The following is a 17,684-nucleotide window of genomic DNA, read 5'->3' as shown; positions in this document are numbered from 1 at the left end:
TAAATTATCTGATGTTTTGACTATCTTAAAAGCCGTGAAGCGGTAACGGCAATAATGCATCTCCATTAGATAGTAGACCGGTTTAATGTAATCGCAAACTGGCAATATATTTTTAAATCTTAATATTCACTTATATTTAGTATCAACAGCGACAATTAACTTATATAAAATTATTGCTTTGACATTTTTAGCTTAATATTTTGATGTTCTTTAATAAGAAATGAATAAAAATAATCATCGCTATATCCCCAACGCTGCCACATTTTATATCAACACCAAAGAATTATGGGGATTTTTTACTTTTTCCTCACTTTGACATTGACTTCCAAAATTGTTAATTTTTTCCATTCGCCTTCGCGGCTTCACTTTTTCTTTAGAGCTTTTGGTAAAATATTGCAATTTTGCATTAAAGTGCATTTTCGGTCAATAGTCTCAATGGCCTCAGAGTTATCCTAAGGTGTGTGGGTGTATTTCAGTGACCAATAACCGTGGATATTCATTAACATGTAGAAAAGAATTTTTGACCATCCCTTGAAGAACAGATTTCTGGATATCAACCATAAAAAGGATCGCTATAATCTCTTAAATTCAAGTAGTTATGGGTAAATTAATTAGGTTTATAGAAAAATTGGGAGTAAAATATACATATTGTATTATACAAATTGATCTAGAAAAGTATCTGCTACTTGTTCTTCGATAACTCCTCTTGATGACCATATATTAACAGAATGTCAGACTATGCAAATTATGAAAATTTTACCGTTCCCACCAAATGGTATTATAGAGGAGAAGGCAATTGCAATCTTGTTATATCTCTCCCAAAATCCAAGCAGATCTTAAGAATACGAAAGACTGAAAGGCCGAAATCAATCCTGGGATGGATTTTAGTTTTAATTAACGATTTTTTTCAATGGTACTATGGCATAGAATTTAGTGATGAAATACGGGACCTTGAGTTCTATTCAAAAATAATGAGACCACTTATGGGGCACAAATACACTTCTGAATCAAAGTTGATTGTTTTAAGTAGGAAGCAGATGCAAAGTTTTAGAGATGGGCTTGCGAAAAAACGTCCTGGTAAGTAAATCTTTAACCATAGTGGGTCAACTCCCTTTTCACATTAATCATTGTCAATATGAATTCTTATACATTATAAACAATTTATCAGATTAACTTTGCATGCAAATAACTGTATGATTGAACTCACTCATCTAATTATTTATATGAATAATACCAATACATTTATTTATGATGATAATTTTAGACTTTAGGATGAGTAAAACTTTACAGTATGGTAGAGCTGCTCTTTTTGCTGATTTCGCATTTCTGCCTAAACAATTTGATAATCTTCAGTTATCTGGTAATACTTATGCTGTGGAAATTAAGCCAAAACAAGGATGGAGACCATATAAAGAACAAATACATCCACATTGTTTCTTCTGCATGAATCAGTATTTGAAAGTAAGTTGGCATATTTATTTGATAATTATGTTCAATGCGAAGCGTTAGTAAAGGTCTGGTAATTAATTTGAGGAGAAGGAAATATATATTTTGGAGAGGTAAACTACAAAGGTATCTATCAATCAATTGTGGTCAACAAGCTAATTAAAGGAACAGAATGAGTTTTCATGGAGTAGACTCTTTATTTTCATGTTATACTTTGTAAGCTTCCTTCTGAGCTTTCATTCTTCATGTTCACTAGAGTCTCAGAAATATACATTGAAGACAAGGTCAGTCATTCTTGGGTCAAGAAAGCAAACTGAAAATCATTCCAGTATTTCAAGCACCACTTCAGTTTCAACTATTCTCTGTACATTATAAAGTCTTGATATCCTTAGTGTATAATGCCAAAAGTGCATTAAATATATGGTTTAAATATGTGTCATAAAAGACTCTGAGCAGTCTTAAAAAATAAACCTAAATAAATTCCTTTTTTTAGTTGTTAAAAAATAACAGTTTCTTTGACATGAATCATATTGTCTTTCCAAAAAATTGTTGTGGTATTTTGCAGATAATTGTTAGGGTGAATGATTTCACATTTTTTCATATCTTTATTTAGTGTATTAGTAAGTATTTGGATACAGGAATTTAAACTGCATTATAATCTGTTATTTCTCTTTATTTTATTCTTTTCCTTAGACCCAAAAATTTAAACTAAAAAAGAAATGCAGAATTCATTTACTCCTTCTTAGGAGCTTTTTCTTGAAAAAATTCATTGATAATACATAGAACAAAAATTTTCATTAGAGATAATTAAAATGTTTGATTTTATTATTCAAAAATTATTGAAATTAAACAATTCACTTTCAGCTAGAAAAGAGGCAAATTAAATCTCAAACTCAATATTGTCCTGAAGAGCTATTTTCAGGGTAAGTAATAACATTTTTTTTTCTTCATGTAATTTTGCATGGTAAATATTGTATTTGTATTAAATTGGATGCACTGACAACAGTCCTACATTGCTCTACTGCAACTTGAGGTCTAGTATTTTACAATTATGGGAATCATTCTGGTCCAAGCTAATGAACCGTTTTAACAGATCTTGAGAATGCAGATTCTAGTCCCTATTCAAAACCAAATCGCAGCAGAAATGATAGTTTGTTTAGTTTTTTCTTCCACAGGAAATCTACAAACCATCTGACCGTTTGATCGAATTCAGTTCTTACCCTTGCATTTGGGAAAGAATTTATGGATTCTGGACGCTGTGGGTAGATTTCATTCTCGTCGCCAATCATTTTCTTGACTGAAGTTGGTTATTTGGTCAACAGATATGTGTCCAAGGAAATAGACCAAACAAACTACTAATCTATTTCTCATTTTCACTGGCAAACCGATGTGGATCACATCCCCTGTCGCGAATGAAAGAGAGAGATACAGTTCTTTATAACTTAGTCATTCTGGAACTGTTGCCTCGATTGTAGTCAATTATTTTACTCTTTATGTTCCTTAAGGCTTGTATTATAGGTTCAAGACTTTTAAATGTGGTCACCGTGTCGCTTCTTTCTTACCTAGAGCTTCGTCCCAAAAGATAACTAGTTGCTTTCCCATCTCAAAGGTTTGTTTGCAAGAATAGGATTCGAGTCGTTACTATTTCAGATTGTTTTCTTTATTTGATTAGGGAGTTCGATTTGGGAATGTTCCCTTTCGTTCGCCAGATTGCTAGGTTTCCGTTTGTGGTAGTTGAAACTTGTTTTTTTCGTACTTCCCCTACATACGTTCCCCTGAAAAGTGTTAGAAATGTCGAATCAAAGTGTAATATTGAAAAGTAGTAGTTTCTCATTTGCTGATACTCTAATATTTATATTTACTAATAGCTATTTTTCAGTATATTACAATAATTACTTGTTTTTTTCTTTTTATAGGGACCGAAATCGAATGAAATTAGCCATAAACAGCCTCCTTCAAGTACCACAAAATAATTTTAAAATATTTAAAAATGGTCTCATTTGTTATGATGAAAAAAACAAAAACATAGAAATTTTGAGAGAAATATTTGAATCAGCCGATCGTAAAGAAATGTAAGCGACCGAAAAAAAAACATTATTCTTATTTATTTATTTCTCTTTCAGATTAATAGACGAATTTTGTGATTTTTTGCGAAGATGTCTCATAAAAGATTTAGGAAATGAATCTGATATCTTTAATAGTGAATGTAAATCTATTTGTAATTTGACTGTAGTAAATGAGCAAATTACACTAGAAAATACTCTACCTAAAGGTTCAGTATTGAATCGAATTCTATCAGTTCAAATGTTGGACCAAGAAGGCACACATAGCACTTATAAAAAGCTGACAAAGAGCGATGTTTGGGAGGATTTTAGTTATGTAGATAAAGTCCTCGAATATGTAGGAAACAAAGAAAACATTTGTTTGAAATGTACCATTATGGATGTCTCAAGGAGATTAGAAAATGAACTGTTATTTTTGCCATATTTAGTTTCTGCAATTGCAAAAGATTGCTCTCTTATGATAACATTTAGAAAGATTAGGGAGAAACCAAGGTAGGAGAAGTTTTTTTATCCTTTAACTCTAAGTGAGTTCAATATATTTTCAGTGATATTGATGTTAATGAAGCCATATTTGAGACGAAATATGGGATGTTTGTGGTGAACATTGGGGTGTTTGATCTATACCCAAAACCACTATCTACAATACAAAAACATTGTAGTCGAAACAGGGATATTTTCCGTGCGTTGAAAAAATGTGGCCTATTAACGTAACATTATATCATATACCAATTTTAATTTCTATGAAATGTGTGATTTTTAAGATAGATTTTAATTTATTTTAATATTTTTATTTATATCATTAATTATAAACGCATCTTCTGATACTATTGTATTGTTCAACTTCAATTATTGCGCTTTAAATAATTGGTAGTAAATTGTGATTTCTATGTTATAATCGAATAATTATAATTATTGATGTGTTATTAAAATATTTTATTACAAATCAGGGTGTTTCTTATTTTCCATGAGAAATTTATGTTTTGATTAGATTATTTTCGCGGTTTAATGTAATATTTGCGTCGAAAAGTTTGGTTAGATCGCCGAACATATCGTACTGTTGCGCTGTTGCCGTTCTAACGAAGGTGGTTAGCCAAATATCATAAATCGTACTAACCTTAAATCATTTCAATTACGCAAATATTCGTTACAAAATTATTAAAAACGATCACTCAAATAGCATAAAATTAGAGTATCGATGCCGATATTGAAACCAAGATTTTTGCACTGTGTTTTCACTAAAATTATATATAAACCTGCCCAAAAACTTCAGAACTTTTACATTTCAAAAAGGTTTTATTCAAATAAATTTGTCACGATGCCTCCTAATTCCGGTATCAGTCTGCAAGAAATCATTAAGAAACTCCAGCAAATCGCACCGTTAAATCTAGCAGAATCGTGGGATAATGTTGGATTACTAGTCGAACCAACCCCTGAGGCACAAATTAACAGCGTCTTGTTAACCATAGACCTCACCGAAGATGTTGTTTTGGAAGCAATTACAGTTGGAGCACAACTGATTATTTCATATCACCCTAATATATTTCGTCCCTTAAAAAGTGTTACACAAAGGTTAATTTTTTGAAGAAATTCTTTTTAATGTTTTAACGACACATGAATTACACAATTTTAGTTCTTGGAAGGAAAGAATAATTGTGCAATGCATTAAAAACAACATATCAGTGTTTAGCCCTCATACATCATGGGATGCAATGGCAAATGGGGTTAATGACTGGTTAGGGTCAGTTTTACCTATAAAGGAATCTAAACCAATTTTGTCTAATAAAGAAAACCCAGATATTGGAATGGGACGTATTTTAACTATTGAAACTTTACCATTGAAAGAAGTAATAGATTTAATTAAAAGACATATTGGCATTCCTCATGTAAGATTGGGAATCGGTAGAGCTAAAACTCTAGGTAAAATTATGATGTTATTTGAATGTATTTCTAACTGGATTATGTAATTTCTAGATTCTTCAATATCCACTGTAGCCCTGTGTGCAGGTTCTGGTGCATCAGTACTAGGGACAATTGCAGCTGATTTATACCTAACAGGTGAAATGTCTCACCATGAAGTTTTAGAAGCCACTCAAAGAGGAATCAATGTTATTTTGTGTAATCATAGCGATTCAGAAAGAGGCTTTTTAAAGACCTTCCAAAAATTGTTTGCTACTGAATACTTAGCAGTTCATGTTTCACAACAGGATAGAGATTGTTTAATAACCTTTTAAATTATATAAATTAATAAACCATATACAAATTTATAACTACCTAGTTTATTCAACTCAAAATTTCTTTAAATTATTGTGTGCCTCAAAACCTATGAGGCCTTATTGGTTTTTCAGGGTCAAATAGGTTAGGATCATCCAAGTAACATGGTTCTTTAAGATATGAAGCCATTAACCCTGAGGTCTGTGCTTTAAAAATTTCAGCTTGCACCAGTTCTTGTTGCCGTTTGCACAAATGTGTGATGTGTCTCCCATAGATTCTTCCTGTATATGGTGATTGAAACTGGGACAATAATTTAACATTCTTATAGTCTACTTTAACATTGTGTTTGCACAGAATACACTTTTCATGCTCCTTTTCAAAAGGATTTTCCATGTCAAATAATGGAGAATCTGTATCGTTTGTTACAGTTGATGATTGAATTCGAAGAGCAACTACAAGAAAGGGCTAGAGTTTGTTAGTGTGTAAAGTTTTTAGTATGTAGGAGTTGTACCTCTATTGAGAATAGGTTGAATTTGGAGTAGTGCTCTACTTCTAATCATTTTGAGCTAAAGATAACAGAGGTTTCATTAATGATTTATATTGTTGCCTGAATAAGAAAAATTGCCCATCTCGACTTTAAGCCAAAAATTTGATTTTACCGAAATGAGTTGTGTATATTAAAATCAAAATTATCTTCTATTGTAAAATCCCATAAAATGGAGACAGGCAGTTTTCTTATAAGGCAAATGTATGTACCTTATTTATTTAGTTTAGGTATTAATATTGAAAATCAGAACGTGAATTTTGAATAACTGGAGTAGACAAATGCCTTATTGAAGTTAGATTCCAGATTATTATGACCCAAATGTATGCATTCAATGTAGACAATGAATGACGTGCCACTGTCTTTTCAGGCGTCATTTACAGCTGGCATTTGGTAGATTTCTGGTACTTCAAATTGATGTGCTTTTGTCTTGCTCCATTCATAGTGTAAGTAAAGATAGAACATAACAATTTGTGATACTAAACTCATAAAACTTGCCACCCAAAATGGAGTCAGTTTTCATTTTTTAATTAATCGCATGAAATGTGACCATGTCACTATTGACAAATCAACATTTTGTATTATACATTTATAAGATAATATTGTACTATCGAAAATAGTACTGCTGTATATTATTGTATTGTACATTTATTGGGCCAGATCTAATTGGTGCTGGATAAGTGAACTGACACTGGCACTGACATACGTCATTAATTGGTAAATTTTTATTTTTGGGAAAATCTATTCAAAATCCAAAAATCCTAAAGAGTGTTTAACAATAATCCCAACCCATCTTACGTAAGTTCTTATTTATAGTTTTAGTAAAACGTCTTTGTTTTACTTGATTTTTTAAGGAATTAGAGGTTATAAATCAGGCCAAAGAGGGGCCATGCCTTCATCTAATCAGGTTAATATTATTTCTACAATATATTTCCGCATGTATATGTCTTCAGTAAGCTTATATTGAGTGTGTTTGTCATTAGTACACATGTTCCATCATAAAATGCTTGAGGATTAGAAATTTTCATCCTCTTTTACTGAATGCCTTTCATCGCTAAATCCTTGATATAATTTACACCAAGTTGTAGTCCTAAGTTCAATACTGTGAATATTGGTTTTTCAAATCACTTTGTGTTGTTTTCTTGTGTTACTATTAAGTGCATTGATAGTACTATAGATCGGAACTAACCTGAACATGGGTCCATAGGTTTTCTAATCTCTGGAAATCCTGAATGAAATTGAAAAAACATTAATTTAGAAATATTTTACATTTTAAAATATTGCTGGTACCTAATTCTGAACATGTTCCGTATAGTTATTTTCAGTAATCCCTTGGTAGTAATAATGCCAACATTTAGAAAATGAATATAGTTACCTATATATACTTGTGCAAATCTGATGAACATGTCTTGGTTAAAATTGAAGGGCATTTACACCTTCAAAGCACTTCTAATTAGATATTCATCATGAATCCCAAAGTTGCTGAAGCTTCATAAGTTGAACTACAAAATTCTATAGCATATTGAACCTGAACTAAAATGAATTTTAATGCACTTTGAGGACCTGAAACTACCCGCTGAAATTGTTGACTTTATAACATATGATTTAACTCAATTAAATAAATAATATCTCTCAATTATTCTTTTATTTCTTATCTTTTAGAGATGTAGACTGTATTTTGGGACTGCGTAAGGGGTAACTTATTAATGTGCTGTTATGTCTAGGATCATGCTGGTTTACCAAATCAGGAGGAGTAGACAATACACAATTTCTAAATTCTCAGTAGTTTGGTTGCTCTCTGTTAATTGAGAGTAAATATTTTCAACAATTAAAAGCTCAGGTTATGTGAATGTGCAAATCCATTCTGTTGGGATGTAAATATTGCAGTTTTTTTTCTCATTTCAAGAAGGTCTTTAAATATGAAATGAGAGTTCTGGCATTAGAAAATTTCCAGATGTTATAATTCAATATATATGAATTGTTCAAAATTTAACACAAATATTTCAAAATCTGTCAGAATTATTGACAAAATTTGAAATCATGGTGAAACTTTAACAATGTATAGGTTGGAAACTGAGGGTCTGTGTGTGTATAAGCTTATTTTTTTGTATGACAAAGTCTTGAAAATATGTTGTACATGTTTACCTAGCAAGCTAGTATAATTTTTCAGTGAAGCATATGTTGGTAAACCCTAGTAAAAAAAAATCTGGACGTTCTACATACATAATAATGTTGAAAAGAACTTCCTGTAGTTTTATTAGAGTAGATATCTTTTTCTCAGTTGAATAAATGCCAAGGTAAACATTAAAGTCCAGCAAATAAGAATTGGCTGTATAAAATATTTTGATGTAAGGCGTTGCTTTTTGGACTTCATGTACTTTTAGACATAGGTATTTTAAGATACATATTTTATATTATGCTGCTTAATTTTAGTACATTTCATTTAATTTTAGCGAATTTCCAAAATTCACAACAATAAAATTAATTTTCATCAGATTTCCATGTAAATATGTCAGATAAATGCTTTCTTTTAATGACATGGCTCATAGTCTAAGACTGGCTTCTTTATCTTCAGTTCCTTAAACATTATTTTCGTATTTCTGTTTCAGTTTGGCTGTTTGACACACACTGCATGCCCTAGATGTTTGTGAGACGCACATCTATCTAGTATCGGGCACATCTGCATGAATAATGGCAGCTTATTTAAATCGCACTATATCTATGATGTCTGGTGACGGCCCGCATAATCGCCCCAATGTGACTGCCGTCCTAAGGACTAACGGTATCGATAACTCCCCTTTGCAGATATTCGTCAAAGCGAAGAAGAAAATTAACGATATTTTCGGAGAGATTGAGGATTATGTGAAGGATACGGTGGAGTATATGCATGGTTAGTATGTAGCGATATAAAAGGATTTTTTAAAACATTTTGAAATGATTTGTAGAAGTTGAAAAGGAGGATCAGATAGTGTCACAAGAAAAAGTGAAACAGATAGAGGAATTTGTGCATAAAGTGCATAGTATAAGGGAAGTGTTGGCACGTGATCACATGAAAGTAGCATTTTTTGGGAGGACTTCAAATGGGAAGAGTTCAGTCATTAATGCAATGTTGAGAGATAAAATATTGCCAAGCGGCATTGGACATACAACTAATTGCTTTTTACAGGTTAGGACAGCTAACAAACTTATTTTTATTTTACAGTATTATTTTTATGTTGGGATAGGTTGAAGGTTCTACATCACAAGATCCATTTTTGACTTTAGATGGCTCGGATGAACAAATGGCAGTTGAATCTGTAGGACAATTAGCTCATGCTTTGTGTAAAGAGAAGCTTAGTGAGTCTCAGATGGTTCGTGTTTACTGGCCTAAAAATAGGTTAGGAGCTATTAAATATACATTTTCAATAATTTATAAGAATTTTTTTTTTCATGAGGTTTTGGCTTATTTTGAGGATAATCTTTGCAACTTGCAAATTTATTGTAGGTGCCTTCTACTTCGAGATGATGTAGTTTTTGTGGATTCACCAGGAGTTGACGTTACACCAAACTTAGATGAATGGATTGACAAACATTGTTTGGACGCAGATGTTTTTGTTCTAGTCGCCAATGCAGAATCGACTTTAATGGTTACGGTAAGAACTCTCTTGCTTTCTAATAATTGTAAAAGCATTGATAAAATATATTGTTTTTATTTTTATTAGGAAAAGAACTTTTTCCACAAAGTCTCTATGAAATTGTCCAAACCAAATATCTTCATTTTAAATAACCGATGGGATGCTTCAGCTAGTGAGCCAGAGTTTTTAGATCAGGTAAGTTATGTCAGAACGTAAATTGATATTAAAGTTTTATCACACTTTTTGTTTTCATTGCATTGCTTAGCATTAGCAATTTTTACATATATGTTTGCAATCAGCAGATTAGGGTATCTTTTCTGGGGCGAGTTCTTTATATTCACAATTTATATCCAGTTTTATATCAATGGATATAAGTTGCTCAGTCAAGGCGTAGTTTCTGCATATTGAGTAGCTATACTATAACATAATTTACTATTATTTTTTGATCAATACACAATTATTTTTCGTATTGTCAATTGCTAATGTAGTTATTAACTTATATAAAAAAAGTTAAATTTTTATAGGATCATATAAAATATTTGAAAATTATAGGTTGCCAACTTTTACCGGCACAATCAACGTCTAATGAGAAATGCAAGAATTATATTTTTTTTTTCTTAAATTTGTCCCCATCAAAGTGGAGCTCCAGAATAAGGTTTTCCCTATACCTCTCATTAGATATTTAAACATTTAATATATTTTGGGTTATTAAATTATGAATACCGGCAGGTATGACAAATTTCCAGTTAGGTATTTTCTGGGTCAGAACTGTTAATTCATATAAAGTAATTAAATATCTGCTTTTGGTCGTAATGTATTTGCAGCTCTCAATTTCGCTTTGAATCCACTTAACCTGTGCATCATAAGTAGTTGACGTTTCTCATATTTTTCACCAGAGCTTAGAAAAGGTTTCTTGTGTTGGGAGAGAATACTGATAATTTATCTGTTAGTTGATATATAACTGTTTCTCTCTATTTTTGAATATCTAACTTTTTCCTTTTGCTTTTTTTGATTCCTTATACCATTTTTTTGTTATTATAAAAAGTTTTTGAGATTGGTCACATTTTTTGTTTTAATTCCCACAATTTGAAAATTTCAATTTTGGTAAACACATATTTAACTTAAAAATAAAGAGGATTTAATTACAGTTTTTACTTAACAACTAAGAAATTACCGACTGATTATCTGGTTTGTCTCTTTGTTTCTTTTAGTTACCGTTCTTGACATTTCAAAGCTTTAAAATATATCTGTGATGTTTATTTTACTATTTTACGAGTTTCATGAAACCTTTCTAGGTTTGACGTGTTTTTTTAAACTTGCTGTATTTAACTTTTTATCACCAGTGAAAATGACGTTCATGTGCTTTATTTGCTCATTAATAAAGATTTGTTAACGAAACGTTTCAATTAACTGTCCTTTTTCGCTAAAGCACTGCAATGAACAGGAAGAGGTGAGAACTAAACATTATTATTTTGAATGCTTTATAGTTATAAAAAAATTTCATGTTTAATTTTTAAATTTTCAAAAATAATACAAATTCAATGTGCTTTAAACTTTATTTTGCATTGTATTATAAAAGTTTCTTGTTGTGAAGAAACATTTTTCTAATCATTTATTTGGCTTCAAGGTCCGAAGACAACATCAAGAACGAGCAACCGACTTCCTAGTCAAAGAGTTAGGCGTTTGTACTCCTAAAGAAGCAGAGGAAAGGATATTTTTTATATCTGCCAAAGAAGCTCTGCTAACACGACTCGCAGAGCAAGGACAAACTGCCTCCACTCCCTTAACGGAGGGATTTCAGACGCGATATTTCGAGTTTCAAGTAATTATTTGTCTACATCATTTTAGGCAGAAAATACTAAAAATTACCGGTTTACAGGACTTTGAAAGAAAGTTTGAAGAATGTATATCACAGTCGGCCGTCAAAACCAAATTCGAGCAGCATTCGCAAAGAGGCAAATTTATCGCAAAGTATGTTCAATAATTATTAGAAATTGAAATTTCTAGTTATACATTATATTTATTCACGTGCACAGTGAGCTTCGAGATATATTGGAAGAAATATATAATGAATCTTTAAAACTAAAAGATGAAAAGCTGCAGCAAAAGAAAGATTTAACCGATAAAGTTAATTACACTGAACAGCAACTCATGATTGTCACTCAGGTATTTAGAATTATTTGTGTCGTTATAGTGGTGCTTATAAATTTGAATTTAAATACAGGAAATGAAGAAGAAAATCAGAAATATGGTTGAGGATGTGGAACAGAGGGTGTCAAAGGCTTTGACAGAAGAAATTAGGAGACTTAGCACTTTATTGGACGAATTTAATCTGCCTTTTCATCCGGAACCTCTAGTCCTTAATGTTTATAAAAAGGAATTACATTTACACGTGGAAACCGGACTAGGATCTAATTTAAGAGCAAGGTGAGATTTTGCAGGTTGAAATATCCATTTGTGATAGTGAAAAAATAATATCTGTAGGTTGTCAACGGCTTTGGCTATGAATATGGAGCAAAGCCAGTCAGAAATGACTGCAAAAATGGAAGCCCTAATTCCCGAGAAATATCGTGGCGATAGTAATTTAATCATACCAAGGAGACAGCCGTTTGAAATCCTCTACCGCTTGAACTGTGATAATTTATGTGCAGATTTTCATGAAGATTTAGAATTCAGGTAAGGGTTTCTTAAATATGGGAAAATACTCGTCCACAGTTTTGACGATTTTTAGGTTCTCATATGGAATAACTGCTTTGATCCAGCGGTTTTCGGGCAGCAAAGGCGGGTTTTTAGCCTTGAAGAATAAAAGAGAAACCCCGCATAGCGGTCTTATACCGTCTACACCGGTCGACGTTGTAGATTCCCGTTTATTTCCTGGTAACACCAGTTTGGATGACTGGTCGTTATTGTCTAGGATAGCCATCATGGGCGTAACTTCACAGGGCACTATGGGGTGTATGTTGCTGGCGGGAGTTATGTTTAAGACAGTTGGATGGCGAGTTATTGCCATAACTGGTACGTTAAATTAATTACTATTATTTTTGTAACTTTCATTCTGCAAGTTTATTATTTTTTAATCGTTATTATCAAAAAGAAATGTACAATGTGGTCACCAAATATATAAATTATTGTTTCGTTGCATATTTTAAATTTATCCAAATTATTTTATCTCACCCGTGCAATTAATAAATAAGGCCGATTATAAAAAAATCCATTAGACGTTCAAATATCGAAGGCATGTGTGGGATCAGTGTATCTGTTAATCCATTTTTCATTGATAAATGGTAAATAGTTAATTGCTTAATTAACACCTTACGTTTGCGAACTGTTTCCTGCGAGGTTTTTAAAATTATTATTCATTATTTGTTGATCAGAGTACATCATGAACGAACTTTTTACTAGTATTGGATTTTTTAAACAATAATTGTTAAATTAATTTTGTTAAAAGGTGCCTTGTATGGTTGTTTGTACTTCTACGAACGTCTGACTTGGACCAACAAAGCTAAAGAGAAATCATTTAAAAAACAATACGTCGAACATGCGACTCGCAAACTGCGTATGATCGTCGACCTTACTTCAGCGAATTGCAGCCACCAAGTGCAACAAGAACTTAGCGGAACCTTTGCCAGGTTGTGCTGTCTTGTGGATAAAGCTACCACGGATATGGATGATCGATTGAAAGTGTTGGAGAAGGAAATGGCTACGTTGGAGAATGCAGGTGGAAAGGCTAAGGTGGGTTGTTGTATAAAAATAATTAATGTGTTGTATCCTTTATTTTCTGCAATTAAAAAAAAGCATTTAGAGAAATAGAAGAAATAAAAAAGTCTAAGTGACCCATGTTGTATACAACAAGCAGGACTTTATACATGTTTCCAACTGATTATTGAGGATGGTACGTTCTCTACCAAATTTTTCTCAGTTTATCCAATAGAAATTTTTGTTTATTCATAGAATGTTTTCATAAAATTTTGTTCTCTTCCAGGTACTAAGAAATAAAGCCAATTATCTTTCTCATGAGTTGGATCTATTTGTAGACACATACCTGAAGCTGCATAAATGAGGAGATATGTCAGATGCGAACAAATCGAATGCAATATACAAAGATAGTTTCGATAGTTATTGCCATTAACTTTTGTCAGGAGACCGCGATTCTTTATTAAGACGATTTATCCTTGGCTTTTCTCCCAATTTTAGCAATTTTCATGGATATATTTTTGTGAATAGGTCATATTTCCTAATTGCCTTCTTGATTTAGCAGTGTTCTTGGCCAGCGATTTTCCAAATTTATTTATTTAATGCCTACTTTGTGTCTATTTCTGGGTTAATGAAAATGGTAAAAAGTTGTATGTCTTTACTAGTTTCTAAATCTCGAATTGTATATTTTATTTTGAATTAAATGGGTAAGAATTAATAATTATTGTTCTATTGGGATAAAACTTTGAAATTTTTGTATGCAAACCCTATTTAATATTAATTTCCTTTACAAAATTTAACATTTTATCGTTTTTTATTGGCTGGCCAAATACGCGCTTAAAGTTATATACTTTATTGTTGCAATTATTGTTATTAAAAAGTGTTTAATTTATTGGTTATTATTTACTTTTCGTAACAATTCGTGAATATTATTTGAAGGTTTTACATCATTGTTTATTTGTGTCGAAAGCTAATTGGAAATAAAACCATGTTTATAGAGCTAGTGTATATATAATATAATGTTGTTGTTTTTAAAAAATATCTTTGTTTCTATTAAACATAAGAATGTTTAAATACTACATATAATTAATTTTATAACAATTACACACGGTTGCTTTAATAATTGCGATAATTTCACTTCATGTCGTTTGGGCAAGTAATCGAGTGCGAGAAAGACTTTCTGTATGAATTAGAAACAATGTTCTCTATTACTAGATTTTTTTTTCTATTGAGCCCAATAAGTAGAAATATTTTTTAATTGAATTTTTTTGTCAATACACAAGATATGCCTGAAATGAACGTACGATGCTTGACTAAAAATTCATGAATCAAAAATAAGGTGTTCTAGGCAAACTTACCTACATCCCTTGTTGCTTTGTTTTGCCGCTACAGGGCGTCAAAGTTTTCAAATTAATAAGTTTTTTTGCAATAATTGCTAAACCCGTCTATTTCTACTGGTTTACGAACTAAGAGTTACTAAATAAATTGTCGTATTTTAACGTGAGCGGGATCTTTTCTCAAGGAGTGAAAATATTAAAAATAACGCAGAATTCATAAATAAACGTGTGTATTTTTGTTACCCTCTATAAATTTTTTCTCTACCACAAGATGAGTTTATTTTGAAGTTTTTTGTTTCTTGCAAAATGTTCACCACGCATACAGTTTTTTTTACAAAAAATTTATTTACGATACTTTGCAAATCATCATTGTTGGGCAAATAATGTTAAACATTTTTATATTGATTCCTGAGAAGAATTCAATATTAACTCCTGAAAAATAATTCTCAAAAGAATTAGATTTTCGAATTAATTTCGACATGAAGCAGAGGCCTGAACACAAACAATTGAGACCTGAAACACAAAATAATCAGTATTAATTTTTTTAAATAAATTTAAATAGGTCAAGTTACGATATTATTCTTCTACCGCACCCAAAGATAACGCTACGTATGTTTCAAAAAAGCTAAAATTAGAAGATATTTCGACATTCGACTTAAATTCTGATTACCGCGTTTTCACTGACCTCACAAAACTTAATTGTGAACCACGAGAAACAACAATTAGAACTCACCCTCAAGCACCAAAAACATGAACCAGAATTTCGTCGGTAATATCCACTTTAACACACAAAATCGTGGATGTTTTAACGGTGTACTTTTTAAGTTTTTAAAATAAAAGAAACCCCGATTATTAGAACAGTCCGCATTGCGACCACCTTGTTCATCGCTGCGTTAGTTTTCGAGCGAAACATCTACAAAGTGATATTGGTACGACCTGCCCCTTGTAAAGGTACAGTTGATCGATCGTGGAAGCGATGCGCGGTAGGAAGTAACATGCGATGTTTCCAGATTTAGTAAGAAAGGCGAAAAGTTGCGAATTCAATATAGTAGTTTCATTATGCAAATATACCTCGACAAAGTAAAAAATATATTTCTTATTGCAAAACAAACTTGATAGAAAAAGGAATCTGGGGATTTTCAAGAACAATACTAATTTGGAATTTCGTACGTCGTGTTTATAACTGATATGCAAATATACAGAGTGTTTTCTAAGTATATGCAGTTATTCGAGGGGGTGATTTTAAGGCACAAACAAGACTTTTCCTATACATGTACAGTAGGTCAAAAAAGTATTCATACACCCAGGCGAATGACGTTTATTTACATTTTTTTCTTAACTTAAAAACAATTAAGATAAAAAAATAATTAATCCACACAAATAAGGCACTATTACACTGATTTCTAAAAAAAAAATGATCAAAAAACTGTTTCTTTGTACAAGAAAATCAAAGGAAAATGTCTTCAGGTATGCCCAAAAAAGTATTCATACACAAACAATCTGGTCCTTTTTTTATTAAGTTTCTTGTATATAAATTCCATTTATTTGCGATAAGTATTTACTAGTTCATTTTAAACCAAGTTAGTGCAAAGTAGATTTAAAAATAATAACTATGGGCCGAAGAGGAAAAGAAATTAGTGAAGATATCAAAAAGTTAATAATCAAATATCATCAGGAAGGAAAATCTTATAGAAAAATAGGAAAATCTGTTGGAATAAGCTATCCTACTATTCAGTACATAATACAAAAATATAAATCAACTGGGTCGGTGGCAAATTTAAGACGTTGTGGAAGGCCAAAAAAAATAACTCAACGAAATGAAAACTACATTCTCCGTCAAATTAAAAAGAATCCCAGTGTAAGCGCACCATACCTCGCTTCACAACTAGAAGAGACCACTGGACAACAAATCCATCCTGAAACTATTAGGTATCACATAAGGAGAATGGGATTCCATGGGAGAAGTGCAGCCAAAAAGCCGTGGATAAATAAAGTGAATAGAAAGAAAAGAGTTGCGTTCGCTTTAGAACATATTAATAAGCCAATGGAGTTTTGGAAACAAGTGATATTCTCTGATGAGAGTAAATTCAACATATTCAGATCAGATGGTGCCAAGATGGTATGGAGAAAACCTGGTGAAAGATTGAAGAAGTGCAATTTGAAAGCGACAGTTAAACATAGCGGTGGAAACATAATGATCTGGGGATGTATGGCAGCAAATGGTGTGGGTAATTCGGCTTTTATTGAAGGAAACATGGATAGATTCATGTATAAAGATATCTTGGAGGCCAATTTAAAAAACAGTGCTGAAAAGCTTGGACTAGCTGAAGGATTCTACTTCCAGCAAGACAATGATCCGAAGCATTCATCGAAATTAGTTCAGGAATGGTTGCTATATAACACTCCTAATTTATTAAAAACACCTCCCCAATCTCCCGATCTCAATCCTATTGAGCATTTATGGGAACATTTGGAAAGGCAGATTAGGAAAATGGAAATTTCAAGTAAAGAACAACTAAGAAATATTATTTTAAACGAATGGTCCAAAATACCTGAAAGTATTACTTGTAATTTGGTGGAATCAATTACAATACAATGGATACAATTAATCAATTGGTCGTTTGCAAGCTGTGATTAATGTTAAGGGTTATCCCACAAAATATTAATGATTTCATTGTATTGGTGTTTAAAGTTACAAATGTTCATTTTCGGTAGTGTATGAATACTTTTTTGAGCATACCTGAAGACATTTTCTTTTGATTTTTTTGTACAAAGT

The 17,684-nt window shown here is 31.7% G+C and overlaps 4 protein-coding genes and 1 long non-coding RNA gene across 6 annotated transcripts; 3 read left to right on the top strand and 2 right to left on the bottom strand.

The window, feature by feature from the left end:
- The first annotated feature begins 293 nt into the window (after positions 1 to 293).
- On the top strand, positions 294 to 4,400 carry Ipk1 (Inositol phosphate kinase 1). The gene is made up of 6 exons (XM_066295925.1): positions 294 to 1,077; positions 1,265 to 1,461; positions 2,311 to 2,369; positions 3,363 to 3,518; positions 3,570 to 4,001; positions 4,055 to 4,400. The coding sequence occupies exons 1-6, from the start codon at positions 729 to 731 to the stop codon at positions 4,218 to 4,220; spliced, it is 1,359 nt and encodes a 452-aa protein (XP_066152022.1). The 5' UTR covers positions 294 to 728; the 3' UTR covers positions 4,221 to 4,400.
- Positions 2,355 to 15,859, bottom strand: LOC136346617 (uncharacterized). The gene is made up of 4 exons (XR_010733334.1): positions 15,642 to 15,859; positions 14,930 to 15,421; positions 3,009 to 3,221; positions 2,355 to 2,849 (listed from the first exon to the last, which is right to left on the bottom strand). It is a non-coding gene; the product is annotated as an uncharacterized lncRNA (long non-coding RNA).
- LOC136346613 (NIF3-like protein 1) lies at positions 4,601 to 5,776 on the top strand. The gene is made up of 3 exons (XM_066295926.1): positions 4,601 to 5,078; positions 5,140 to 5,426; positions 5,481 to 5,776. Exons 1-3 carry the CDS (start codon positions 4,705 to 4,707, stop codon positions 5,738 to 5,740), a joined length of 921 nt encoding a protein of 306 aa, XP_066152023.1. The 5' UTR covers positions 4,601 to 4,704; the 3' UTR covers positions 5,741 to 5,776.
- mRpS18C (mitochondrial ribosomal protein S18C) lies at positions 5,764 to 6,598 on the bottom strand. The gene is made up of 3 exons (XM_066295930.1): positions 6,477 to 6,598; positions 6,232 to 6,286; positions 5,764 to 6,172 (listed from the first exon to the last, which is right to left on the bottom strand). Exons 2-3 carry the CDS (start codon positions 6,278 to 6,280, stop codon positions 5,823 to 5,825), a joined length of 399 nt encoding a protein of 132 aa, XP_066152027.1. The 5' UTR covers positions 6,281 to 6,286; positions 6,477 to 6,598; the 3' UTR covers positions 5,764 to 5,822.
- On the top strand, positions 6,852 to 14,694 carry Marf (Mitochondrial assembly regulatory factor). Of its 2 annotated transcripts, XM_066295923.1 has the most exons (15): positions 6,852 to 7,062; positions 7,119 to 7,171; positions 8,874 to 9,154; positions 9,210 to 9,430; positions 9,489 to 9,640; positions 9,749 to 9,896; positions 9,966 to 10,073; positions 11,506 to 11,700; positions 11,758 to 11,849; positions 11,915 to 12,044; positions 12,103 to 12,305; positions 12,363 to 12,554; positions 12,610 to 12,893; positions 13,327 to 13,610; positions 13,861 to 14,694. In XM_066295923.1, exons 3-15 carry the CDS (start codon positions 8,956 to 8,958, stop codon positions 13,936 to 13,938), a joined length of 2,286 nt encoding a protein of 761 aa, XP_066152020.1. In that variant the 5' UTR covers positions 6,852 to 7,062; positions 7,119 to 7,171; positions 8,874 to 8,955; the 3' UTR covers positions 13,939 to 14,694. The 2 variants fall into 2 exon arrangements, with proteins under 2 accessions (XP_066152020.1, XP_066152021.1); XM_066295924.1 differs by lacking the exon at positions 7,119 to 7,171.
- Positions 15,860 to 17,684: the final 1,825 nt, after the last annotated feature.

The sequence above is a fragment of the Euwallacea fornicatus genome, chromosome 23 (genome assembly GCF_040115645.1).
Source record: "Euwallacea fornicatus isolate EFF26 chromosome 23, ASM4011564v1, whole genome shotgun sequence".
Classification (NCBI taxonomy): Eukaryota; Metazoa; Arthropoda; class Insecta; order Coleoptera; family Curculionidae; genus Euwallacea; species Euwallacea fornicatus.
The sequence above is the reverse complement of the archived record's forward strand: the minus strand, read 5'-3'. Positions and strand labels throughout refer to the sequence as shown.